We start from the raw sequence: 27,427 nt of genomic DNA on the forward strand, positions 1-27,427 counted from the left end.
TCACGTCGGTGACTCAACCCACTCAAGTGACGCACCCCTCCTAGGGACGGCATGGAAGAGCACCAGTAAGCCAGTGACTCAGCCCCTGTAATAGGGTTAGAGGCAGAGAATCCTAGTGGAAAGAGGGGAACCGGCCAGGCAGAGACAGCAAGGGCGGTTCGTTGCTCCAGAAACTTTCCGTTCACCTTCACACTCCTGGGCCAGACTACACTCAATCATATGACCCACTGAAGAGCTGAGCCTTCAGTAAAGACTTAAAGGTTGAGACCGAGTTTGCGTCTCTCACATGGGTAGGCAGACCATTCCATAAAAATGGAGCTCTTATAGGAGAAAGCCCTGCCTCCAGCTGTTTGCTTAGAAATTCCAGGAACAATTAGGAGGCCTGCGTCTTGTGACCGTAGTGCACGTGTAGGTATGTACGGAGGACCAAATCAGGGAGATGGGTAGGAGCAAGTCCATGTAATGCTTTGTAGGTTAGCAGTAAAACCATGAAATAGGATGATCTTCGATACTGCACTGTACTGTCTTTCCAAGCTAGTCGGAAGACTTCCAGTTTGGTGTGGCACCATTTCCGTTCCAATTTTCTGGAAGCTTGCTTCAGAGCTCGGGTATTTTCTGTATACCAGGGAGTTAGTTTCTTATGAGAAATGTTTTTAGGGTTGCAACTGCATCTATGGTATTGCGGTTAAAGGTTAAATTGAGTTCCTCATTTACGTGGTTAACTGATTTTTGTCCTCTGACGTCCTTGGGTAGGCAGAGGGAGTCTGGAAGGGCATCAAGGAATCTTTGTGTTGTCTGAGGATTTATAGCACGACTTTTGATGCTCCTTGGTTGGGGTCTGAGCAGATTATTTGTTGCAATTGCAAACGTAATAAAATGGTGGTCCGATAGTCCAGGATTATGAGGGAAAACATTAAGATCCACAACATTTATTCCATGGGACAAAATTAGGTCCAGAGTGACTGTGACAGTGAGTATGTCCAGAGACATGTTGGACAAAACCCACTGAGTCGATGACTGATCCGAAAGCCTTTTGGAGTGGGTTTGTGGACTTTTCCATGTGAATATTAAAGTCACCAAAAATTGGAATATTATCTGCTATGACTACAAGGTCCGATAGGAATTCAGGGAACTCAATGAGGAACGCTGTATATGGCATAGGAGGCCTGTAAACAGTAGCTAGTCTTTTTTTTTTTTTTTTTTTTTTTTTTTTGTAAATTGAAATTTGCTATCGTAAATGTTACCAACACCTCCGCCTTTGCGGGAGTCAATGGATCCAATGGATGATTATGGATCCCTATTAGCTACTCTTCCTGGAGTCCAGCAGAATTAAAGCAGTTTATAAAACTTTAAAACATTACAATACATTCACAGATTTCACAACACTGTGTGCCCTCAGGCCCCTACTCCACCACTACCACATATCTACATGACGAAATCCATGTGTGTGTGCCAATGTTTGTGTTGCAGTCCCCGCTGTTCCGTAAGGTATTTTTTAAATCTATTTTCAAATACAATTTTACAGCTTGCGTTAGTTACTTGATGTGGAATAGAGTTCCATGTAGTCATGGCTCTATGTAGTACTGCGTGCCTCCCATATTCTTCTGGACTTGGGGACTGTGAAGAAATCTCTTGTGGCATGTCTTGTGGGGTATGCATGGGTGTCCGAGCTGTGTGCCAGTAGTTTACACAGACAGCTCGGTGAATTCAACATGTCAAAACCTCTCATAAATAAAAGTAGTGATGAAGTCAATCTCTCCTCCCACTTTCAGCCAGGAGAGATTGTCATGCATTTTATTAATATTGTCGCTCTGTATACATCCAAGGGCCATCCGTGCTGCCCTGTTCTGAGCCAATTGCAATTGTCTTAAGTCCTTTTTTGTGGCACCTGACCACACAACCGAACAGTAGTCAAGGTGCTACAAAACTTGGGCCTTTAGGACCTGCCTTGTTGATCGTGTGGTTAAGAAGGCAGAGCATCGCTTTTTTTATAGACATACTTCTTCCCAACTTAGCTACTACTGCATTGATATGTTTTGACCATGACCGTTTACAATGTAGGGTTACTCCAAGCAGTTTAGTCATCTCAACTTGCTCAATTTCCACATTACTTATAACAAGATTTAGTTTAGGTTTAGGGTTTAGTGAGTGTTTTGTTCCAAATACAACTATTTTAGGTTAAAATATTGAGGGCTAACTTATTCCTTGCCACCCACTCTGAAACTTACTGCAGCTCTTTGTTGAGTGTTGCAGTCATTTGTTGCTGTAGTAGATGACATGTATAGAGTCATCCACATACATAGAAACTCTAGCTTTTACTCAGTCAGTGGCATGTCGTTAGTTAAAATTGAAAGAAGCAAGGGGCCTCGACAGCTACCCTGGGGAGTTCCTGATTCTGACTGGATTATATTTGATAGGCTTCCATTAAAGAACACCCTCCGTGTTCTGTTAGACAAGTAACTCTATCCACATTATAGCATGGGGTGTAAAGGCATAACGCATACATTTTTCCAGCAGCAGACTATGATCCATAATGTCAACAGCTACACTGAAATCTAACAAGACAGCCCCTACAATAATTTTATCATCAATTTCTCTCAGCCAATCATGTAATTTGTGTAAGTGCTGTGCTTGGTGAGTGTCCTTCCCTATAAGCATGCTGAAATTCTGTTGTCAATTTGTTTACTGTGAAATCGCATTGTACCTGGTCAAACGCATTTAGAAGTTTACTAAGGGGTGGTAATAGGCTGATTGGTTGGCTATTTGAGCCTGTGAAGGGGGCTTTACTATTCTTGGGTTGCGGAATGACTTTAGCTTCCCTCCAGGCCTGAGGGCACACACTTTCTAGGAGGCTTAAATTGACGATATGGCAAATAGGAGTGGCAATATTGTCTGCTATTATCCTCAGTAATGTTCCATCTAAGTTGTCAGACCCCGGTGGCTTGTAATTGTTGATAGACAACACTCATTTGTTCACCTCTTTCACACTAACTTTACGGAATTCTAAAGTACAATTCTTGTCTTTCATAATTTGGTCTGATATACTTGAATGTGTAGTGTAAGCGTTTGTTGCTGGCATGTCATCCCTACGTTTGTTTATCTTGCGAATTAAAAAGTCATTAACCTGTTACTCCTACCCCCTAGTTTTTCGAACATTCTGTTAAAAATCGCGCAACATTTCAGCGCCCTGCTGCTCATGCCAGGAATATAGTATATGCATATGATTTGTATGTGTGGATAGAAAACACTCAGACGTTTATAAAACTGGTTAAATCACGGCTGTGACTATAACAGAACGTGCGTTTCAACGAAAAGCGCAGGAAAATCTGATAACTGAAAATGGAAATGTATATCCATCCGCCACTTCAACCCATTGATAAAGGCGAACCACAATAAATGGGGCTGAGGTTGCAATACCTACAGCTTCCACACGATGTCAACAGTCTTGTCATTTGCCTAGGCTTTGTTTCTTGGTCAAACGAAGAAGAGACGAGCCATTTGTTCAAGCCTCCGACCGGATATTTTGGTTGAGATTTACCCGGACATTATTTCCAGACGGACAGCTAAAAGGAACAACCAGCTTTCATATGCTCTCATGTTCAGAGCAAGGAACTTAAACGTTAGCTTTTTTACATGGCACATATTATACTTTTACTTTCTTCTCCAACGCTTTGTTTTTGCATTATTTCAACCAAATTGAACATGTTTCATTATTTATTTGAGACTAAATTAATTTTATTGATGTATTATATTAAGTTAAAATAAGTGTTCATTCAGTATTGTTGTAATTGTCATTATTATTTTAATTTTAATATTTCAACAACAAAATCGGTATTGGCTTTTTGGTCCTCCAATTATCGGTATCGGCGTTGAAAAATCATAATTGGTCGACCTCGTGTGTGTGTGTGTGTGTGTGTGTGTGCGCGTGTGTATACATATACAGTGTGGCAAAGTATTTAGTCAGCCACCAATTGTGCAAGTTCTCCCACTTAAAAAGATGAGAGGCCTGTAATTTTCATTATAGGTACACTTCAACTATGACAGACAAAATGAGAAAAAATAAATCCAGAAAATCACATTGTAGGATTTTTTATGAATTTATTTGCAAATTATGGTTGAAAATAAGTATTTTATTAGGATTTTGTCCCCACGGTGTGAGATCTTGCGTGGAGCCCCAGATCGAGGGAGATTATCAGTGGTCTTATGTCTTCCATTTCCTAATAATTGCTCCCACAGTTGATTTCTTCAAACCAAGCTGCTTACCTATTGCATATTCAGTCTTCCCAGCCTGGTGCAGGTCTACAATTTTGTTTCTGGTGTCCTTTGACAGCTCTTTGGTCTTGGCCATAGTGGAGTTTGGAGTGTGACTGTTTGAGGTTGTGGACAGGTGTCTTTCATACTGATAACAAGTTCAAACAGGTGCCATTAATACAGGTAACGAGAAGCCTCATAAAGAAGTTATTACAGGTCTGTGAGAGCCAGAAATCTTGCTTGTTTGTAGGTGACCAAATACTTATTTTCCACCATAATTTGCAAATAAATTCATAAAAAATCCTACAATGTGATTTTCTGGATTTATTTTCTCATTTTGTCTGTCATAGTTGGAGTGTACCTATGATGAAATTTACAGGCCTCATCTTTTTAAGTGGGAGAACTTGCACAATTGATGGCTGACTAAATACTTTTTTTGCCCCACTGTATACATACATACACGTGTATGTATGTATGTATGTATGTATGTATGTATGTATGTATGTATGTATGTATGTATGTATTTATTTTATATATTTATTATTTATTTATATATTATTTTTATTATTTATATATATATATTATTTATATATATAATATGTGTATATGTGTGTGTGCTTGCGTGCACGGACCACTTTCATATTGAACGAGTCACTGGTACTTCCTGCTTTAGTTTTGGCTCGTAAGCAGGAATCAGGAAGATAGAATTATGGTCAGATATGCCAAATAGAGGGTGAGCGAGAGCTTTGTCTGTGTGTGGAGTACATTTTCTCTTTTTTTTTCTGGTTGCACATTTGATATTGTGGTAGAAATGAGGTAAACGGATATAAGTCCTCAGCCTCTAGGAGCGCTGCTTCTGGATGAGCATCTTCCTGTTTGCTTAAGGCCTTTAATAGTTCCCTGAGTGCCGTCTTCGTGCCAGCATCTGTTTGTGGTGGTATATAGACGGCTACGAATTATAGAGATAGTGTGGTGTTCAGCTTATCATGAGGTATTCTACCTCAGGCGAGCAATACCTCAAGACTTCTTTAACATTCGTCATTGCGCACCAGCAGTTATTGACAAATGCATCTTACCAGACGTAGCTACTCCGTCCTGGCGATACACAGAAAAAACAGCCGTCTATCCGTGCCGTTCTGTGACGATGACTGTGAAGCATAAAATATTACAGTTTTTAATGTCCCGTTGGAAGGATAGTCTCGACTGTAGATCAGTGAGTTTGTTTTCCAGTGATTGCACATTGGCGAATAGAACTTCTTCCATTTAAGAATGATGGAGGCCACTGTGTTCTTGGGTACCTTCAATGCGGCAGACATTTTTTTTGTACCCTTCCCCAGATCTGTGCCTCGACACAATCCTGTCCCGGAGCTCTACGGACAATTCCTTCAACCTCATGCCTTAGTTTTTGCTCTGACATGCACTGTCAACTTTGGGACCTTTTTATATAGGAAGGTGTTTTCCTTTCCAAATCATGTCCAATCAATTGAATTTACCACCGGTGGAATCCAAGGTAGCCTAGTGGTTGGAGCATTGGACCAGAAACCAAAAGGTTGCTGGATTGAATCCCCGAGCTGACAAAGCAAAAATATGTTGTTCTGCCCCTGAAGACAGTTAACCCACAGTTCCACGGTAGGTCGTCGTTGTAAATAAGAATTTGATTTTAACTTACTGGCCTAGTTAAATGAAGGTGAAATCTTTATTTTTTATTTTTTAGCAAGTTGTAGAAACATTAAGGATGATACATGGAAACAGGATGTACCTGAGCTCAATTTCAAGTCTCATAGCAAAGGGTCTGAATACTTATGGAAAAATTGTATTTCTGCCTACATTTCTAAACCAGTTTTTTTTCTTTGTCATGAAGGCGTATTGTGTGTAGATTGATGAGGAAAAATCGTATGTAATTATTTTTTAGAATAAGTCTAACGGAACAACATGTGGAAAAGGGGAAGGGGTCTGAATACTTTCTGAATGCTCTGTAGACCTATACGATGCTACCCTGCATAAAGCAAGCTCTGTCAGCTTGTGTTGGATTGCTGTGCTGATCTCTGCAATGTGGATAGTTGGAATACACCACACAATGCTACTAATGAAGAAACATATCCTGTATGTAGGCCTATGATTTACCTCAAAATTGACATGGTATAACATTTTTGAGATGGTATCAAGTCATTTTTTGGGTGGTGTTAATGGGCTTCCATATTGTAGGTCCATGCAATGCATAAAGTCATGTGTTGGTAAAATATCATGGACAGGAATTGTAAAGTAAGTCTACAACAGGCATTAAGATGGCAATCATATTTTAGTATTCATTCGGAGTTGATTTTGAGTAATCATAGAATAGTAGACTAAATTCTTACAATTTGAAGAATGATGAGCTACAGTAATCATTTTATTAGGATGGAAGTTGATTAATGCATCTGAATAACTTTAAGATCTTAGTTTTCTGAAGAGTGTGCTGTAGTTAGGCATGACCTTCAAGCTAAACGGTGTTCTCAGTGTATTTACATTGTAGGCCTATTTACATAGGGCTTGCAGCTGTTTAAATTTAACGGGGTCTCCCAGGGGTCACCTTTTGAACAAAGGTTTAGGAAAATGAAGGCAATTGGACTTGAACAGTTGAATAAATGACCTCTTCTCCTCCCTAGTCTCGTCTATGGAAGTTCCAGATCATCACACCCCGAGTCGGAACTTCTCCATCGACAAACCTACGGCACTCCCCATCCTCTGCAGGGCTATTCGACCAATCACCACCCAGGCAGCTCTGGCCAAGGCGGGGCTTGGGGAGCAGGACGGAGTTTGGGTGAGGGATATGTCACACACCTTTAATTGTGTCGCCACAGTACAGGTGTTATGACTGGCCATGCTGCTGGCACTAAGGTTGCAGCCACTGAAAAATGCAATTTCTATGGAAACCCCTTTTGTGTGTGTGCAGGAAAAACCTGTATTTTACCTGGTAACATGTCAGATTTATAACATCTGTTTGGACTACATCATTGTATTTTGTTGTAATGGACACTTCTTGACCTATTCATCCCAGTTATGCCATTTAATCACATAGATATAGCAATCTCTCTAAATGCCCTGTTGAGTTTGCATAATCTGTGAAAAGGGAAATGGTGGTCACGGTTTACTCATGGTTGTATTTGTTGTCCCATCAGGTCTTTCTGGACTGTTTGAAACAGGCCTGCACCATGCCAGCCCCTCTGGTCCAGATGCTTCGGTCATGAATCTGATCTCCGCTCTGGAGTCCCAGCGAGGTCCCCAGGCTCCTCCCTCCGCCTCCTCCCTCCTCTCCCAGTTCCGCACGCCGTCCTGGCAGACGGGTGAGCATGTGTCCAGCCCTGTGTTGACATTCAAAACGGGGTGGCAAAAGTCTTTCACATTTCCAACACCTCACAGGTTCCATCAAATTGTCATTCCTCTTTCATGTCCGCATTATTGGTGAGATTATGTTGGTTTCATTTGCATATTGGATTATTTTTGCTTTTTACTTGTTAAGGGAGTGGTTGGGTTACAATTATTTAGTCATGCTTGTTAGTGTTTTCTGTCGATGGGCTTTGAATAATAGTCGTCTTGTCTCTATCTGGCCCTGACAGCGATACATACCCCTGCCCCTGCTGAGCTCTTCATCTCCGGGCCCCTCCCCGGCTCGGGCTCCTTCACCTCTTCCTCGGCCCTGTCCGCCTATCAGCACCCGGCCTCCTTCTCCAGCCGCTCCTTCCCCACCCTCCAGGACACGCCCACGTTCAACTCCACCTCCAATGGACTCCTCTCCCCCCATGACCCTCTGTTGCATATCAAGGGTCCCTCTCAGTCCAGCCTGGGCTTTGACCGCCTCCTGCCCTCCCAGAGCGCCGCCACAGCCTACCGGGGCGGCCAGGACCCCACAGGCGCCTCGTCGGTCCAGGCCTCATCAGCGCGGCACCTACAGTCCCACCAGTTCAACCTGCTGTCCTCTCAGCTGCAGGACCAGTCCTCCCAGTTGTACAACGCCTCAGTGTTCTCCTCAGCCCAGGCTCAGGCCCAGTCTAACTCGATCCAGGAGAGGGCTGTGCCCCGGCAGGACAGCGTGATCAAGCACTACCAGCGCCCCACGCCGTCCCAGTCCCAGCTCTCCTCCTCAGCGGCCCACTCCCTGCAGCATTACCTCAGCTGCGGCGGGGCTGGGTACCAGCAGATCGCCCACCACAGGCAGGCCGGACTCTCTTGCAGCCCCCTGGGCGACCAGAGCCCCTCGGACCACAAGGCCTCTTCCCGGGCGGAACAGGTGTACCGGCCCATCATCCAGCCCCCCTACTCGATCTCCACCTCTTCTTCAGCAGCGGGAAAGGGCGCCAAGAGCAACTCCAGCAACGGCTACTCCTCGACCAGCTCGGCGTCCTCCTCCCGTACCCCTCACACGCCCCCTTCTGCTTCCTCCAGCTCTTCAACGACCTCTTCTTCCTCCTCTGCCTCGGGAGCCCACCCCTCCAACTCACTCCCCCCCTCCAGCTCCAGCTCGGCCCCGTCTAGACAGCAGCCTCCCCCTCAGAGTGCTCCAGCTCCCCAGCAGCAACCCCCTCCTACCTCTTCCACATCTGTCCAGCAGCCCTTACCCAAACACAGCCTCTCAGGCTACGGCTCACCTGTGCCCCCAGTGAAACCCCCCGCCACCGCTCTCACAGGCCAAACCCCGCCACAACAGCAGAACCAGTCATACTCTCCCAGCCAGCCCCCTCCCTCCCACCTACCCCAGTCCTATGGTGGTTTCAGCTCCCCTCAGGCCCAGGACCTGAGCTCAGCCGGAGGAAGAAAAGGCTACGGAAGCCTGGGAGGGCGAAGCCAGTCGTACTCGGCTGATGTGGTCTACGGGGCTGACTCTGCCTATGGGTCCGTCCCCTCCTCTCTGGGCGGAGCGGGATGTCCATCGCTGGGTTACGGCCCAGGCCACTCCCCAGCTCTTTTACAGTCGAGCGGGTCGTCGGTGGGTGGAACCTCAGGAGGCGGTGGTAGCAGCACCGCAGGAAGCGGGAATTCCGGTTCTGGAGGAGCTGGGAGTAGTATGGCCAATGAGAGAGTAGGTGGCGCCAGAGTAGGGCCTTACCATATCCCTGAGTCTATCCCCTCTCCGTCGGCTAACTCTGGGATCATCCGTCCAGGTTTGCACTCCCCCACCCCTGCCTGCCCCACCCAGTCCCCGGGTGGAACGGCCTCCAGCAAATACATCTCCTCTGTCCTCTCTCCCACCTTCATCTCCTCCCCTCAGGGCTACCCCGACACCAGAGGTCCCCAGTCCCAGTCCTACCACCCCACCGCCAACAAGACCAAGTCCGACTCCAGCCGCATGCTAGGTGTGGGCTCCCAGAGGTCTCAAGAGGATGTGGACGATGATGACGACTTTTTGATCCAGCACCTTCTCCAAGCCCAGGCCAGTCCCACACCCCAGGCGTCCCATCACCACTCCCAGCAGCAACAACCTCAACAGACGGCCCAACAACAGGCACCTCTGCAGCCTGTCCCCTCTACCACGGACGGCGGCAAGGGGCTGTCGTCCTACGAGCTCGGCAAGAGCTCTGAGGAGAGGTACCACCTCCAGAGCGTCATCCGCACCCACAGCGCCACCTCCAGTGCTGGTGCCGGATCTGGGGGCGCGGTCACGGGCCTAGACAGCCAGCTGGAGATGTCTCTCAAGAAACATCAACAACAACAGAGGATTGACAGTGAAGGCGGTGGCAGGAGTGGCGGAAGAGGAGGTGCCGAGCAAAGCCACCCCCATCTACACCACCACGACTCCCTGGGGTCGGTGGTGCACTACGGCCGGAGCGACCCGTACTCCCAGCACTCCCTGGGCCCCCAACACTCCTCCCACGCGCAGCAGCAACACGCCGCCTCCCACACCCACCTACAGTCCCACGCTCACATGGAGCTGCAGAAGAATCCACAAGAGCGCTCCGAGCTGGTGTACCCTCGCAAGAACCCCGAGGTGCAACAGCACTCTCAATCCTCGGCCTCCCTCATGGATTCCCCCACGGACCAGTCCCACCAGCCGCCCCACCTGCTCCAGTCTGTGCTGTCCCACACCACTCGCAACAAGATGGAGCCCCATCAGCAGCAGCATTCAGTGGGCCAGCAACAAGCAATGATGGATGGAGCCGGAGGGAGAATGGGCGCGGGCAAACACCAGTCCCAGACCCAGCAGGCCTCCCAGCTTCAGCTACAACTCCAGTCCCAGGCTTTGGAGGTCGCAGCGGCAGCGGCTCACTACAACCACGGACCTCCTCGGCAAGACCAGAGCCAGTCCAAGCAGCGACAGCAGAGCTCGGTGGTGTCCTCAATGGACATGCTTGACCGCTCGCTCTCCCAGACCTCCAGTGCGGACGGAGGGGGAGTGGAGGAGAGGAGAGGAGGAGGAGGAGGTGGTGGTGGTGGTGCAGGAGGAAGAGGTGGAGGGAGTGGAGAGCGCCACAGGCAGCAGCAGCAAGAGCAGCAGAGGCTCTCGTCCCACCACCCTCAACACTCCGCCTCGGAGCTCCACTCGTTCCTCTCTGAGCCCGACATGGGCTTATCCGCCCCCTTGCACGTGCACCACCTCCCCCAACACCATCAACACCCCAACTCCCACCACCAGCAAAGCCACTCAGGGCACCACCCCCACTCCCATGGCCACGCTCACCCCCAGGCTCATACTCACCCCCAGCCCCTTCCCTCCACCCACTCCCAGCAACAGGAGTCCCAGTCACACCCGTCCCAGCTCACCCCAGGCCAGCAGGTCCAAATAGACCAGCATCAGCGCACCGAGCAGCACCCATTCGACACGGTCAGCCCTGGGGAGAAAAGCTGTGGCCAGAGCCAGAACCGCTTTGTCACACTCACCTCTATCTGCTTCCCGGACTCGCTCCTGCAGGACGAGGACCGCTCCTTCTTCCCCGGCATGGAGGACATGTTCTGCTCAGACGACTTCTCCAAGTCGAGCTGTGCCGGAGGCGCTGGCCCAGTGCAGGAGGAGATGAACCAGGAGGGACCAGGAGGGGGCCATGAGGAGCCCATGAAGGATAATTCAGGAGGGGGAAGCGGAGGAGCCGGGTATGAAATGCTGGGCGACCAGGGCTATGGGCAATACTGCCACAGGCTTCCCGAGTCCGGCAACCGCACCCTGGACCTGGATGAGCTGCCGTCCACTGTTAACACGGCGCAGCTGGGCCTGATCCAGTCCTCTAGTCCAGGCGGGTGCACCGGTGGAACTGGCACCGGGCCTGGAGGCCTCACCTCGCCCATCTTCTGCTCGTCGCGCCCCAAGAAGCTCCTCAAGTCCAGCTCGTTCCACCTGCTCAAGGAGCGCCGAGACCCCAACACACTTCCCAAAAAGAGCTACGCGCAGGAGTACGAGTTTGAGGATGATGAGGACAAGGACAACCAGCCAGCGGACATCCGTCTGAACAGCCGCCGGCTCCCTGACCACCTCCCCGACCTGGTCTCCAGCTGCCGTAAGACAGGAGCGGGGGCCGGAGGAGGAGGCACGCTCAGCCCCCTCATGGGCGACCTCGACTTCTACCACTCCCTCTGCCCCCCTCCCCAGCTCCTGCCGCAGGACGGGCCCAAGAAGAGGGGCCGTAAGCCCACCAAGCCAAAGAGAGCAGGGCCTCCAAGGCCCAGGGGTAGGCCTCGCATTCGCCCGCAGCCCGAGCAGCACGCACCCCGTGGAATGATGGGCGGTGAGATGGGAGGAGGAACCGAAGCAGGAAGTGGGTATGGAGGAGGAATCGAGGTTAAACGGAGCAGGGGCCGTGGTGGTGGCGGAGGCCGAGGGAGAGGGAGGAGAGACGACATGTTTATGGAGATAACTGGGAAGGAGCAGATGCAGCAACACCACCTTAATCGGCAACAGCATCAACTTCACCACCAGGCTCCACCCCCACAGCATCAGGAGCCCATACCGCATCTCAAGGTGAGCGTGGATAATGGAACTGAACTTTGTTAATTCCCAGGGGGAAATGTAGACGTCATTTAATTTTTTTTTTAGCTTTATTTAACTAGGCAAGTCAAATTGTTATTTTCAATGACAGCCTAGGAACAGTGGGTTAACTGCTTTGTTCAGTTGCAGAACGACAGATTTGTACCTTGTCAGCCCGGGGATTCAATCTTGCAACCTTTCGGTTACTAGTCCAACGCTCTAACCGCTAGGCTACCTTCTGTCCCATGTCATTGCAGGCTTATACTTAAAGGGACATTACACTTTTAAATCAAAGTTTGATAAATGGTTTCAGATCTTTAAAGTAGTCTGTCAAGATTAAACCACGTCTTGTAAATATGGATCAACATAACTGATGACATGGGATGCGATTGCATCAGGACATCAGACTCCTTTTGAGTTCCAAATACATCTGACAACTTTTAATTTGAGTGTAATGTTCCTTTAGGTGGTGGGAATAGCCACTTTTTCTGTATTGTACTTTACTCTATTGGCATTTTAATCAAACATTTCCGCCGTTTTTCCTGTCTTAGATCAAACTGCCCATTGGCTCCATGTCCTCTTCCGAAGCCCTGCTGAGGACCGACTCTCTGTCCGGCACGGACCCCGCTCTATCAGACGGCTCAGTGGGTTCTGCTCCCTCCCTTGGCCTAAGTCCTGGACCCCTGTGCGAAGGGGTAGACTCCCACAGGACCCAGGACAAGAGCAAGCAGAAGAGCCAGATACAGAGTGACGGAGTGGATGGCGAGGGGATGGATGGAAGGGTAAGGGACGATTACTCTCTGTTTGGCCACTCAATCAGTCAGCTATTATGCTTAATCCTGCGTGTTGTATGTAACAAAATGTTAGCCGTAGCTCGTCAAATGAAGAGGGAAACCAGTATTTCCCTCTCTCAGGAACTGTCTATTTTCTCTCACTCTCTATTCCCCCCGTAACCTCTCCCTCTCTGTCTCTCTCAGGGGAATGAGAAATCAGGCTGCATGGCCTCCTTCATGGACTTCCTCAAGTCGGGAAAGAGACCTCCGGGCTTGGAAATGCAATCAGGAAACAGTGACGTCTCGCCTCTCAAATCTGACGGACTCTGTCCCCTGTCCCCGGCACCCCCTCCAACACTGCCTCAGTTCGGTGAGGGCAAGAGCAACAGCGGCCTAGGGGGCTGCCCCAGTCCCTGCAAGCGCACCCTGGACGATGAGCTGAAGAGGAACTTGGAGACGCTGCCCTCGTTCTCCTCAGACGAGGAGGATTCGGTGGGCAAGAACCAGGACCTGCAGAAAAGCATCTCCTCGGCCATCTCGGCTCTCTACGACACGCCGCAGCTGGCCTCGCTTCAGCAGCCCCCACCTTCTCCCCCACCCCAGTCCCAAGACCAACCCAGCCAGGCCCCGCTCACACCGACCACCCTGCAGCCCCCAGCCCTTAGCCCCCAGCCTCCCTCACTCAACCCTCACTCCCAGCCCCAGGCGGCCGAGCCGGCAGTACTACAGCGAGAGGACCAGGAGATGGAGGAGAATGAGGAAGAGAGGAAGGTCCATGGAGGGGGTGATAAGGAGAGTGAAGTGAATGATATGGAAGAGGAGGAGCCAGAGTTGGAGATACTTGGTGCGCCCAGATTGGAAGGTAAGGGAAATACCGGGCCGATACAGATCATATGATCGTGTTGTCGATGATTGCCAATTCAGGTATTACAAAAGGGGAATAAACTTTTTAATGAAAGTTATTGCAGCAGAAAATACATTATTATACAGTGCATTTGGAAAATATTCAGACAACTTGATTTTTCCACATTTTGTTATTTTATTCTAAAATTGATTAAATTGTTTTTTTCATCATCAATCTACACACTACCCCATAATGAAAAAAACGAAAAACCTGTTTTTAGAAAATTGTGCAAAGTTATGAAAAATAAACTGAAATATCATATTTACATAATTGTTTGGACTAGTGATGCACTGATCTGACATTTTTGGCCGATATCCAATATTTTCCTTGCCTAAAAAACGATACAGACATTTACAAATTTAGCGACCTTTTAACCATTTTAGTACAGTTAAATAGTTAACACCTACACATGGACTCAGCGTTCTAAGGCACGAGGTACAAATCTGTCGTTCTGCCCCTGAACAGGCAGTTAACCCCCAGTCCGTCATTGAAAATAAGAATGTGTTCTTAACTGACTTGCCTGGTTAAATAAAGGTAAAATAAAAAAAACATGAAAATTTCGTTGGCATTTACGTGTGCCCCCATTACCAGTAAAACATCATCAAAACCAATTTCTTTCACTTACTTGCAGTGCTGTGTCATTGTTCATTTGTTCAGTCGTTTCATTCTCAACCAGAATTTTTTTTGGAACGCCGTTTGGGTCTTCGCATGTAAAAAAAGCTACACGTCAAATTACACTTTGACGTGCCAAATTAGCTTGTTGACCAATCAGGGCCTGAATATGACTGCACGTCACACAATAATTTAAAGCGTTAATAATTTTTTACGTAGTTATTACACATTGATTACAGTTTCACTCGTATTTCATATGTCACAATGATACCTATGCTATGAGGCTGGTAAAGTTGTCAGGCACCTACAGTGCTGGTCATTAAAAGAAAAGCCAGCTTGCTCATGGATGCAAACAATGTTCTTCCCCAAAAACATAGCAAAATGACAATCCGTTTCAGTAGCTATAGTTAGCTAGGTATCATCTAAAATAACCCTAATTTATAAGACAGTTCTTATTTCATTAATGGTGGTCTGACCCAGGCTATGTGAAGTTTGCCACAATAAGGATTAGTCACAATAATGGACTTTGCGGATAGCCTTCAAAATAAAAGCATGACATGATTCTACAATTTGTGTTAATTTGCATCACTGTCAATGATGTACTTTTATTTTCATAGCAAAACCGCAAATTCCACTTTTGTGCCTTATTGTGGCTAGCTTCACAACCCGGTCCGGTTGAGCCACACTAGCCAGATTAAGCTAACTGGCTGCTTTTTCTACTGGTCATTGTTTTCAGGCTGGTTGTATTGGTGTTAGCTAGGTACCAAGCTAAAGCTAGCTACCCCAGAAGTTGCAGTCAAACAAATTATGCTTTATTACCAACGTGGTATTGTAAACCCATCGTTCGTGTTCGCTTGTTTGCAGATGTTTTTGTACAGCTTTGACAGTGCTACTGTATCTTTTTGACACGCAAAGAAACGGGATTCCATAGTATGTTAGTCGTGAAGCTAATTGCAGTGACGCGTTCCACAGTATGTATGTTGTGAAGCTAATTCCAGTGACGCTTACTGATTACTGTGTAACTCCAGTAGGGCAAAAAAAAAAATGGGGTTCTTGGTAGTGTGTACAGGTACTCGACCAGTCGGCGAAAGTCAACATCACCCACGACAGAGAACTGAATTCCATTATCTTGGCTTAATTGGATTTTGCCTTTGAGTTGCCTCGCTGAAATGTTCTTACTCTTTCAAATGACTGCTTGACTTGCTGACTGCTCGATCCACACAGCAGATCTTGTGGGCCAGGTTAGGAATGCTGTGTTGCACGTGAAGCGCAACATTTTATGTGCCGTTATTACGTTATATAGGTATGCATGGTACCTTTGACATCGGTATTTAACATCGACGTTAAACTAGACATTGGGCCGATACTGATGTTGGCATTTTTAGCTAATATTGGCCAATTTCTGGTATGTTCACCGGTATATTGTGTATCCCTAATTCAAACCCTTTACTCAGTACTTTGTTGAAGCACCTTTGGCACTGATTACAGCCTTGAGTCTTCTTGGGTATGACGCTACAAGCTTGGCACACACGTATTTGGACAGTTACGCCCATTCTTCTCTGCAGATTCTCTCAAGGTCTGTCAGGTTGGATGGGGAGCGTTGCTGCACAGCCTTTTTTTCAGGTCTCTCCAGGGATGTTCGATCAGGATCAAGTCCAGGCTCTGGCTGGGCCACTCAAGGACATTCAGTGACCTGTACTGAAGCCATTCCTGTGTTGTCTTGGCCGTGTGCTTAGGGTCATTTTCCTGTTGGAAGGTGAACCTTCGGCCCAGTCTGCGGTCCTGAGTACTCTGGAGCAGGTTTTTATCAAGGATCTCTGTGCTCTAGTCATCTTAGCCATGATCCTGACTGGTCTCCCAGGTACTTGCTGCTGAAAAACATCCCCATAGCATGATGCTGCCACCACAATGCTTCACCGTAGGAATTGTGCCAGGTTTCCTTCAGACTTGACGCTTGGCATTCAGGGCAAGGAGTTCAATATTGTTTTCATAAGACCAGAGTCTCTTGTTCCTTGTGGTCTGAGAGTCTTTAGGTGCCTTTTTGCAAATGCCAAGCAGGCTGTCATGTGCCTTTTACTGAGGAGTGGCTTCCGTCTGGCCACTGTACCGTACCATAAAGGCCTGATTTGGTGCATCAGTAATGGGAAAACCTTCCAGAAGGAAAACCATCTCCACAGAGAAACTCTAGAACTCTCTGTGACCATCGGGTTCTTGGTCACCTCCCTGACCAAGGCCCTTTTCCCCTGATTGCTCAGTTTGGCTGGGCGGCCAGCTCTAGGAAGAGTCTTGGTGGTTCCAAACTTCTACCGTTTAAGATTGATGGAGGCTACTGTGTTCTTGGGGACCTTCAATGATGCAGAAATGTTTTGGTACCCTTCCCCAGATCTGTGCCGAGCTCGACACAATCCTGTCTCTGAGCTCTACGGACAATTCCTTCGACCTCATGGCTTGGTTTTTGGTCTGAAATACGCTGTCAACTGTGGCACCTTTTTATATGGACAGGTGTGTGCCTTTCCAGATCATGTCCAATCAATTGAATTTACCACAGGTGGACTCAAATCAAGTTGTAGAAACAAACAAGGATGATCAATGGAAACAGCAGGCGCCTGAGCTCAATTTCGAGTCTAGTAAAGGGTCTGAATTCTTATGTAAATAAGGTATTTCAGTTTTTTTTTTTTTTATGATAAATTAGCCCAAAATTAAAACCTGCTTTTGCTTTGTCATGATGGGGTATTGTGGGTAGATTGTATTTAAAAGAAATCAATTTTAGAATTGGACTGTAAATGTAACAAAATGTGGAACAAGTCAAGGTGTCTAAATACTTTCCGAAGGCATTGTATATACAAAAATAGGCGGACACCCCTTCAAATTTGTGGATTCGGCTATCTCAGTCACACCTATTGCTGACGGGTGTATAAAATTGGGCACACAGCCATGCAATATCCATAGACAAACATTGGCAGTAGAATGGCCTTACTGAAGAGCTCAGTGACTTTCAACGTGGCACCGTCATGGCACCTTCCCAACAATTCAGTTAGTGAAATTTCTGTCCTGCTAGAGCTTCCCCGGTCAGCTGTAAGTGCTGTTATTGTGAAGTGGTAGGCCACAGACGCTTACAGAACAGGACCGCAGAGTGCTGAAGCCCATAGTGTAAAAATCGTCTTTTCGTTTGCAACACTCACTACCGATTTCCAAGCTGCCTCTGAAAGCAGTGTCAGCTCAATAACTTTTTGTCTGTAGCTTCCTGAAAAGGGTTTCCATGGCTGAGCAGCTGCACACAAGCCTAAGGTCACCCTGCGCAGTGCCAAGCATCCGCTGGAGTGGTATAAAGCTTGGACTCTGGAGCAGTGGAAATACTTTCTTTGGGAATCACACTTCATCTGGCAGTCCAATGGACAAAGCTAGGTTAGGCAGATGCCAGGAGAACGATACCTGTCCCTCTTCATAATGCCAAATGTAAAGTTTGGTGGAGGAGGAATAATGTTTTGGTGCTGTTTTTCATGGTTCGGGCTAGGTCCCTTAGTTCTAGTGAAAGGACATCTTAATGCTACAGCATACAATGACATTCTTTTCTTCCAACTTTGTGGCAACAGGTTGTGAAATGCCCTTTCCTCTTTCAGCATGACAATGCCCCTGTGCACAAAGCGAGGTCCATGCAGAAATGGTTTGTCAAGATCAATGTGGAAGAACTTGATTGGCCTGCACAGAGGTTTGACCTCAACCCCATCGAACACCTTTGGGATGAATTTCAGCGCCGACTGCGAGCCGGGCTTAATTACCCAACATCAGTGCCCGACCTCACTAATGCTCTTGTGGCTGAATAGAAGAAAGTCCCCAAAGCAATGTCCCAACATCCCAGAAGAGTGGAGGCTGTTACAGTAGCAAAGAGGCGACCGGCGACATAGTAATGCCCATGATTTTGGAATCAGATGTTCGAGATGTACTTTTCGTTACTTTTGTTCAGGTAGTGGATGTTGCAAACAATCACTTAGTCATTTATGGGACATAACCCCACATATTCACTATTTTGTCTGAGATGTAATAGTATATATAACTGTCCTATAATATCGACTGTCGTCTGGTACTGATAGCCTATATATTTTATTGGCAGAGAATGTATGTAGGCTGTTACATTGTGCATCTCTTTGGATCCACAAAATATTTCTTATTTATTACAGTACTTTTCTTCATAGTCTTGTTGTTTCAGCTCATGCCCCAATTTTCTTAGAATTAATTTTACGGCATATCTCATGGATAATAATTATTTTAGCCTCTGGCTTAGCAGTTGCTGTAGAATTCAGTCATTAATTCCATTTCCTGTGCACACATAGTAAAGAACTGATTAAAAGAAACGATAGCCCAATTGTTATATTTCTGATAGCTTGAACTAAATCAGACCCACTGATGTTTACAGCTGTTTTTGGTTATTTAAAGGAATGATAGATACCCACTGAGCTATTCCACACCAAGACAGCCCAAAAATATGCTTTGTGTCTCAGATTGTTCTGGAAATTATCACATAGAAGCTTCATCGGGAGGAAGGATCTTTGACATGCTTTTGACATTTTAGTGTGTCACAAACATGGTTTATTTTAGGCCCATTTTAGACCTATACGTGCCTTCTGTAAGACCCTATGATCTGTGAACCGAACCATACATCATACAGACATCTTTGTGTAATTATACTCTTAGAGCAAGGATCATCGACTAGATTCAGCTGTTGGACGATTTTCCTTTTCTTGAGCGGATGGTCAGGGGGCATGATTACCAATCATTTAAGAGTGTTGGACAAGTAATCAAAAGGTTGCTGGACCTAATCCCTTAGCTGACTCAGTGAAACATCTGTCTGTTAAGCAAGGCACTTAACCATAATAGCTCATGTAAGTCGCTCTGGATAAGAGTGTCTGTTAAATGTATTTGTAGACCGCAAATCGACTGCAAGAAGTCCAAACGGCTTTAATATTTGACTAAAACGTAATACTTTGGAGCTGATTTGCTGTTGTTTTTACAGTTTTTAAAAAAACAACTAATTAATACTTTTTTTGCTAAACTTGCGGGGACCAAATAAAATCCCCCAGTGGGCCAAATTCGGGCTGCCATTTGGGGAATCCTACCTTTTTATAGTAGACTCCATTTGAGAGCCCGTCTTAATTCTGAAATACAATTTTTCACATTCATTTTTCCAACATTTAATATCTCAGAAGTAGAAGTTTTTAAACCATTGTTTGGAACAATATACTCTTCAAACACTCAATTTCTAATGTGGGCTCTGCTACTTATGACCCATTTCATACATAGAAATTGACATTTATAGGTCAGTAACCAGTCACAGCCCGTAGGATTGCACATTCGGCAAATCGCCAACAGAAGATGTTTCCTTTTAATCAATTTTCCCGTTCACATACCATTTATCATAACTTCAAAATTAGAGCCCATTCTGGAAATGTGATGTACCCGCAAAGTTTATTGTTCCATAAAATGAACAAAATCAAAATCATATTTTGAGATATTAATATTTTTAATGTTGAATAAATGAACGTGATAAATTATATTTCCGAATCTGTATGTACTCCATATGTTGGAACACACTATAACAACACAGATGTTGCCTGTATCATGTACGGTCACGGATCATAGTGTCTTACAGAAAGCATGTAATGTGTCTTCGGAAAGTATTCAGACCCCTTGACTTTTTCCACATTTTGTTACGGTACATCCTTATTCTAAAATGGATTAAATAAAACACATTTGTTGTCAATCTACACACACTAACCCATAATGACGAAATGAAAACGGTTAATATTTTTTTGCATACAGTGGGGCAAAAAAAGTATTTAGTTCTCCCACTTAAAAAGATGATGCCTGTAATTTTCATTATAGGTACACTTCAACTATGACACAAAATGAGGGAAAAAAATCCAGAAAATCACATTGTAGGATTTTTTTATGAATTTATTTGCAAATTATGGTGGAAAACAAGTATTTGGTCACCTACAAACAAGCAAGATTTCTGACTCTCACAGACCTGTAACTTCTTCTTTAAGAGGCTCCTCTGTCCCCTACTAGTTACCTGTATTAATGGCACCTGTTTGAACTTGTTATCAGTATAAAAGACACCTGTCCACAACCTAAAACAGTCACACTCCAAACTCCACTATGGCCAAGACCAAAGGGCTGTCAAAGGACACCAGAAACAAAATTGTAGACCTGCACCAGGCTGGGAAGACTGAATCTGCAATAGGTAAGCAGCTTGGTTTGAAGCACTGATGATCTCCCTCGATCTGGGGCTCCACGCAAGATCTCATCCCAGAACCACACGGGGGGACCTAGTGAATGACCTGCAGAGAGCTGGGACCAAAGTAACAAAGCCTACCATCAGTAACACACTACACCGCCAGGGACTCAAATCCTGCAGTGCCAGACGTATCCTCCTGCTTAAGGCAGTACATGTCCAGGCCCGTATGAAGTTTGCTAGAGCATTTGGATGATCCAGAAGAAGATTGGGAGAATGTCATATGGTCAGACAAAATATGAAACCAAAATATAACTTTTTGGTAAAAACTCAAATCGTCGTGTTCAGAGGACAAAGAATGCTGAGTTGCATCCAAAGAACACCATACCTACTGTGAAGCATGGGGGTGAAAACATCATGCTTTGGGGCTGTTTTTCTGCAAAGGGACCAGGACGACTGATCCGTGTAAAGGAAAGAATGAATGGGGCCATGTATCGTTGAAGACTAAACGTGGCTGGGTCTTTCAGCATGACAATGATCCCAAACACACCGCCCGGGCAACGAAAGAGTGGCTTCGTAAGAAGCATTTCAAGGTCCTGGAATGGCCTAGCCAGTCTCCAGATCTCAACCCCATAGAAAATCTTTGGAGGGAGTTGAACGTCCGTGTTGCCCAGCAACAGCCCCAAAACATCACTGCTCTAGAGGAGATGCATGGAGGAATGGGCCAAAATACCAGCAACAGTGTGTGAAAACCTTGTGAAGACTTACAGAAAACATTTGACCTCTGTCATTGCCAACAAAGGGTATATAACATTGAGTTAAACTTTTGTTATTGACCAAATGCTTATTTTCCACCATAATTTCCAAATAAATTACTAAAAAATCCTACAATGTGATTTTCTGGATTTTTTAAATATATAATATAATAATATATGCCATTTAGCTGACGCTTTTATCCAAAGCGACTTACGTGTGCATACATTCTACGTATGGGTGGTCCCGGGAATCGAACCCACTACCCTGGCGTTACAAGCGCCATGCTCTACCAACTGAGCCACAGAAGGACCATTTTTCTAATTTTGTCTGTCATAGTTGTAGTGTACCCATGATGACAATTACACGCCTCATCTTTTTAAGTGGGAGAACTTGCACAATTGGTGGCTGACTAAATACTTTTTTGCCCCACTATATGTATTAAAAAAATAACTAATTTCCATAAGTTCTCAGATCATTTGCTATGAGAATCGAAATTGAGCTCCGGTGCATCTTGTTTCCATTGTTCATCCTTCAGATGATTTGGAAAGAGGCACACCTGTGTTTAGGTCCCACAGTTGACAGTGCATGTCAGAGCAAAAACCAAGCCCTGAGGTCGATGGAATAGTCCGTAGAGCTCCGAGACAGGATTGTGCCGAGGCACAGATCTGGGGATGGTACCAAAACATTACTGCAGCATTGAAGGTCCCGAAGAACACTGAGCTGGTGGTCCCAAAGAAGGGCCTTGGTCAGGGAGGTGACCAAGAACCTATGGTCACGCTGACAGTGTTCCTCTGTGGAGATGGGAGAACCTTCCAGAAGGACAACCATCTCTGCAGCACTCCACCAATCAGGCCATTATGGTAGAGTGGCCAGACGTAAGCCACTCCTCAGTAAAAAGCACATGACAGCTCACTTGGAGTCTTACAAATGGTACCTAAAGACTCTCAGACTATGAGAAACAAGATTCTCTGGTCTGATGAAACCAAGATTGACGTCTTTGGCCTGAATGCCAAGTGTCATGTCTGGAGGAAACATGGCACCATTCCTTCGGTGAAGCATTGTGGTGGCAGCATCATGCTGTGGAGATGTTTTTCAGTGGCAGAGATTGGGAGAATAGTCCGGATCATGGCTAAGATGACTAGAGCAAAGTACAGAGATCCTTGATGAAAAGCTGCTCCAGAGTAATCAGGGCCGCAGACTGGGCCGAAGGTTCACCTTCCAATAGGACAATGACCCTAAGCACACGGCCAAGACAACACAGGAGTGGCTTCAGGACAAGTCACTGAATGTCCTTGAGAGGCTGAGCCTGGACTTGAACCGAATCAAACATCCCTGGAGAGACCTGAAAAAAAAGCTGTGCAGCAACGCTCCCCATCCAACCTGACAGAGCTTGCGAGGATCTGCAGCGAAGAATGGGAGAAACTCCCCAACTACAGGTGCGCCAAGCGTGTAGTGTTTTCGCTTTGTCATTATGAGGTATTGTAGGCCGTCATTGTAAATAAGAATTTGCACTTAACTGACTTGTCTAGTTAAATAAATGTAAAAACTAACTGTCCAAAAACATGTGTGCCAAGGTTGTAGCGTCATAACCTAGAAGACTCGAGGCTGTAATCACTTCCAAAGATGCTTCAACAAAGTACTGAGTAAATGGTCTGAATGCTCATGCAAATGTTATTTCAGAATTTAAAATATAAATTTGCAAAACTTTATAGAAAATGGTTTTTACTTTGTCATTGTGGGGTGTTGTGTGTAGATTGTTGGGGGGGAATGTAATCCATTTTTGAACAAGGCTGTAAAATATCAAAATGTGGAAAAAATCAAGGGATCTGAACTTTCTGAATGCACTGTAGAGGTCTAAAAGGGCCTAAAATGGACACTTTCATCATGATTTTCTTAGTTTTTTGTGTATGTTTGTTACAAATTTGAAAAGCATGTTTAACATCCCTCCTCCCAGTGTAGTTTCTCTATGAAAATTGCCAGAATATTCTATGATCTGAAAAATATTTGGTGGAATATGGTGTGGAATCGCATTTTGATTCTTGAAGAAAAATCACCACTTATCATCTTTTATTCCAGCCTCAGCACCAGTGGCACCAGTCGGTCCCTCACCTCTCTCCGCCTCCCCCGCTCAGTCCTTCTCTCCCTCTCCCCCACCTTCCCCCTTACTTCTCCTCTCTCTCCCTTCATCACCCCTGCCCCCACAAGAGGCGGCACAACAGAAGCAGTCCCAACCTCCGAGCCCCCTCCCTCCTTCTATTCCTTCTCTTCCTCCTGCTCCCGCCACCCTCCCTCCTTCCTCCCAGACTCCCCCGGCCTCGGATTCCCCCGAGCCAGCACTGGAGCCCCCCGCGTCCCCGGAAGACGCCCCTGCCCCTCAGGTCACCTCGCTGCACGTGGCCCAGAAGCAGGAGGACGCCGCCATTGCTGGAGAGAGCGAGGATGACAAGAGCGAGAGTGGAGGGGAAGGCATTTTCCGAGAGAGGGACGAGTTTGTGGTGCGCGTAGAAGACATCGGAACTATGAAGGTATTTGTGTGCGTTGCGTTTTTGTGTAACAAAATAAAGGCATCACTAACCACCAGATCAACAGTTAGATTGTTTCTCAATGTAGTCCATCTGTTCCATAAGTTGATTGTGTGTGTGTTCAGTATGCATTAAATCCCTCACCCCTCTTTCCCCAGCTGGCCCTGAAGACCGGTCGAGAACCTCCCCCCATCTGGAGGGTGCAGAAAGCCCTGCTGCAGAAGTTCAGCCCTGAGATTAAGAACGGACAGAGGCAGTTCTGTGCCACCAGCAACGTGAGTCAGTCGGTCTGTCCACCCGGCACAGTGGTACCCCATTTTTTTTCCCCCTCAAAGAATTTCTTGTCGCCGGACCTCACAACCTTAATCTGTAAATGTATATTTTTACATCAATATAGAACCATGAATTCATTGCGTTTTCATCTCAATAAATACATTCACTCAATACGATTGTATTTTTCAAATGATCTTTCTCAGAAACTTTTGTATATATTCCCATACAATAATCTGTACTCTTAATTTTGTGTTCCACTGACCCAACACATGTAGATCACTGCTCAATGTCAACACAGAATGCATGTTTCTGTCTATCAGCAGAGCGGGCATCGGCATCGGAAAAGGTCTTAAACATTTCGTAAATGGAAATGAGCGTTGCTTAGGACAAGTTCCGATAGTCTCTTCCAGTACCTTTCCCACAATTACGTGCCTACGGTTCCACTGACAATCCTCATGAAGATCACTGCTTTGCCCGACTGTGTGATTGTTGGTTTCAGGTCTTCTTAATTGCAGTCGCTGAGCATCTTACGAGTACTATCTCATATTAACGTGATTCCTGAGATCTAAAACTGTTTCTAGATCAGCATGCTGACTATTTTTCGTTTTGGATGATAAGAAATGGACAGTGGGAACCTGGTCCTTGGTCAACATTCCTACTCTGAGACACTATGAATATAGAACCAAATAAACTGCAGCACGACTGCAATAAAGATCACCTGGAAGAGACCCACTGATTTGTGTGGACACCAGGACGACTATCTGTTAAATAAGTAGCTAGTAGGCATCCCAATAAACAAAATGGCTGCTTTTTCTTTTTCTTAGTATCTGGGCTACTTTGGTGACGCCAAGAGGCGATACCAGCGCCTGTACGTCAAGTTCCTGGAGAACATCAACAAGAAGGACTATGTGAGAGTGTGCTCTCGACGACCCTGGCACAGACCATCCGGACTGAGGTACCCATCTGTACACCTATTTCCCGACTACGTCATGAAATGTAGCATGCGTAGGTCTTCATCAGAAACGTAGCAGTGGATACGATCACATGCAACTTCAAATGCACCTCGTGCAAGTTAACACACAATCAGATGGTTATCGTCAGAGGATTGATTACCAATCAGATGGTTATCGTCAGAGGATTGATTACCAATCAGATGGTTATCGTCAGAGGATTGATTACCTCGCAAGCTAGTCAGTTAAGGTAAAATCACAAATCGAGCTAGATAAAGCCAGAACAATAATATACATGCCTATAGCCGTCGGTCTTGCGTGAAAATGGCTTTATTTTAGACATGTACAGTTGAAGTTGGAGCATACACCTTAGCCAAATGCATTTAAACTCAGTTTTTCACAATTCCAGACATTTAATCCTAGTAAAGATTCCCTGTCTTCGGTCAGTTAGGATCATCACTTTATTTTAAGAATGTGAAATGTCAGAATAATAGTAGAGTGATTTATTTCAGCTTTTATTTCTTTCATCACATTCCCAGTGGGTCAGAAGTTTACAAACTCAATTAGCCTATTCCTCCTGACAGAGCTGGTGTAACTGAGTCAGGTTTGTAGGCCTCCTTGCTCGCACACACTTTCAGTTCTGGCAAGAAATTTAGGATGGGATTGAGGTCAGGCTTTGTGATGGCCACTCCAATACCTTGACTTTGTTGTCCTTAAGCTATTTTGCCACGACATAGGAAATATGCTTGGGGTCATTGTCCATTTGGAAGACCCATTTGCGACCAAGCTTTAACTTCCTGACTGATGTCTTGAGATGTTGCTTCAATATATCCACATAATTCTCTTTCCTCGTGAGGCCATCCATTTTGTGAAGTGCACCAGTCCCTCCTGCAGCAAAGAACCCACACAACTTGATGCTGCCACCCCCGTTCTTCACGGTTGGGATGGTGTTCTTCTGCGTGTAAGCCTTCCCCTTTTTCCTCCAAACATAACGATGGTCATTATGGCCAAACAGTTCTATTTTTGTTTCATCAGACCAGAGGACATTTCTCCAAAAAGTGCGACAAAGTACGATCTTTGTTCCCATGTGCAGTTGCAAACAGTAGTCTGGCTTTTTTATGGCGGCTTCTTCCTTGCTGAGCGGTCGATATAGGACTCGTTTTACATTGGATATAGATACCTTTGTACCTGTTTCCTCCAGCATCTTCACAAGATCCTTTGCTGTTGTTCAGGGATTGATTTGCACTTTTCGCACCAAAGTACGTTCATCTCTAGGAGACAGAACGCGTCTCCTTCCTGAGCGGTATTACGTCTGCGTGGTCCCATGGTGTTTATTCTTAAGTACTATTGTTTGTACAGATGAACGTGGTACCTTCAGGTGTTTTGGAAATTGCTCCCAAGGATGAACCAGACTTGTGGAGGTCAACAATTTTATTTCTGAGGTTTTGGCTGATTTATTTTGATTTTCCCATGATGTCAAGCAAAGAGGCACTGAGTTTGAAGGTAGGCCTTGAAATACATCCACAGGTACACCTCCAATTGACTCAAATGATGTCAAATAGCCTATCATAAGCTTCTAAAGCCATGACATCATTTTCTGGAATTTTCCAAGCTGTTTAAAGGTACAGTCAACTTAGTTTATGTAAACTTCTGACCCACTGGAATTGTGATACAGTGAATAAGTGAAATAATCTGTCTGTAACAATTGTTGGAAAAATGACTTGTGTCATGCACAAAGTAGAGGTCCTAACCGACTTGCCAAAACTTTAGTTTGTTAACAAGAAATGTGTGGAGTGGTTGAAAAACTAGTTTTAATGACTCCAACCTAAGTGTGTGTAAACCTCCGACTTCAACTGTACATTGTATATGCCTTCACTTCTCAAAGGGTTTCTTCCACCTTGTCATTGAACAGTTCATAGGACAGTGTTGTCCGAAATTGTATTACTTGCACCTTTTAAATATACATTTCAGAGTGTGCTGTCCTGTTGAATGTCCAAGGACAAGGCATAAGAGGAACATACTAGCCTAAAGAGCTAACATGGTGTTTGTACTTCCATCTAGCCATCCAGTGTTCCCAAAAATCTGAAGTAGCCAGCATTCTGAAAAAAGTTGCCAGCTAGGGGGGTGAGAGGGCATGACCCCCACAAAATTAGGGTTAGTAGTCATCTATTTGGTTGGAAGTGGGTGGTTATAGAACTGGGCATCTGAAATATGGTTGCTTTCT

At 45.7% G+C, this 27,427-nt stretch overlaps 1 protein-coding gene across 2 annotated transcripts in view; it reads left to right on the plus strand.

Annotated features, from left to right (window-relative positions):
* LOC118357591 (proline-rich protein 12-like) overlaps positions 1-27,427 on the plus strand; it is a 57,532-nt gene that overhangs the window by 9,775 nt on the left and 20,330 nt on the right. Inside the window, exons 2-10 of one of the 2 annotated variants that reach the window (XR_004820337.2) lie at positions 6,897-7,051; positions 7,410-7,574; positions 7,848-12,175; positions 12,733-12,963; positions 13,159-13,816; positions 23,535-23,983; positions 24,139-24,255; positions 25,078-25,208; positions 27,265-27,357. Coding sequence is in view for 1 of the 2 variants with exons in the window: in XM_035734860.2 (XP_035590753.1) it covers positions 6,897-7,051; positions 7,410-7,574; positions 7,848-12,175; positions 12,733-12,963; positions 13,159-13,816; positions 23,535-23,983; positions 24,139-24,255; positions 25,078-25,208 (6,234 nt within the window). In the remaining variant the exon portion in view is untranslated. The remainder of the gene's footprint in view (positions 1-6,896; positions 7,052-7,409; positions 7,575-7,847; positions 12,176-12,732; positions 12,964-13,158; positions 13,817-23,534; positions 23,984-24,138; positions 24,256-25,077; positions 25,209-27,264; positions 27,358-27,427) is intronic. The other variant, XM_035734860.2, reaches the window with a different exon arrangement.

This window comes from Oncorhynchus keta, chromosome 24, assembly GCF_023373465.1.
Source record: "Oncorhynchus keta strain PuntledgeMale-10-30-2019 chromosome 24, Oket_V2, whole genome shotgun sequence".
Lineage (NCBI taxonomy): Eukaryota > Metazoa > Chordata > Actinopteri > Salmoniformes > Salmonidae > Oncorhynchus > Oncorhynchus keta.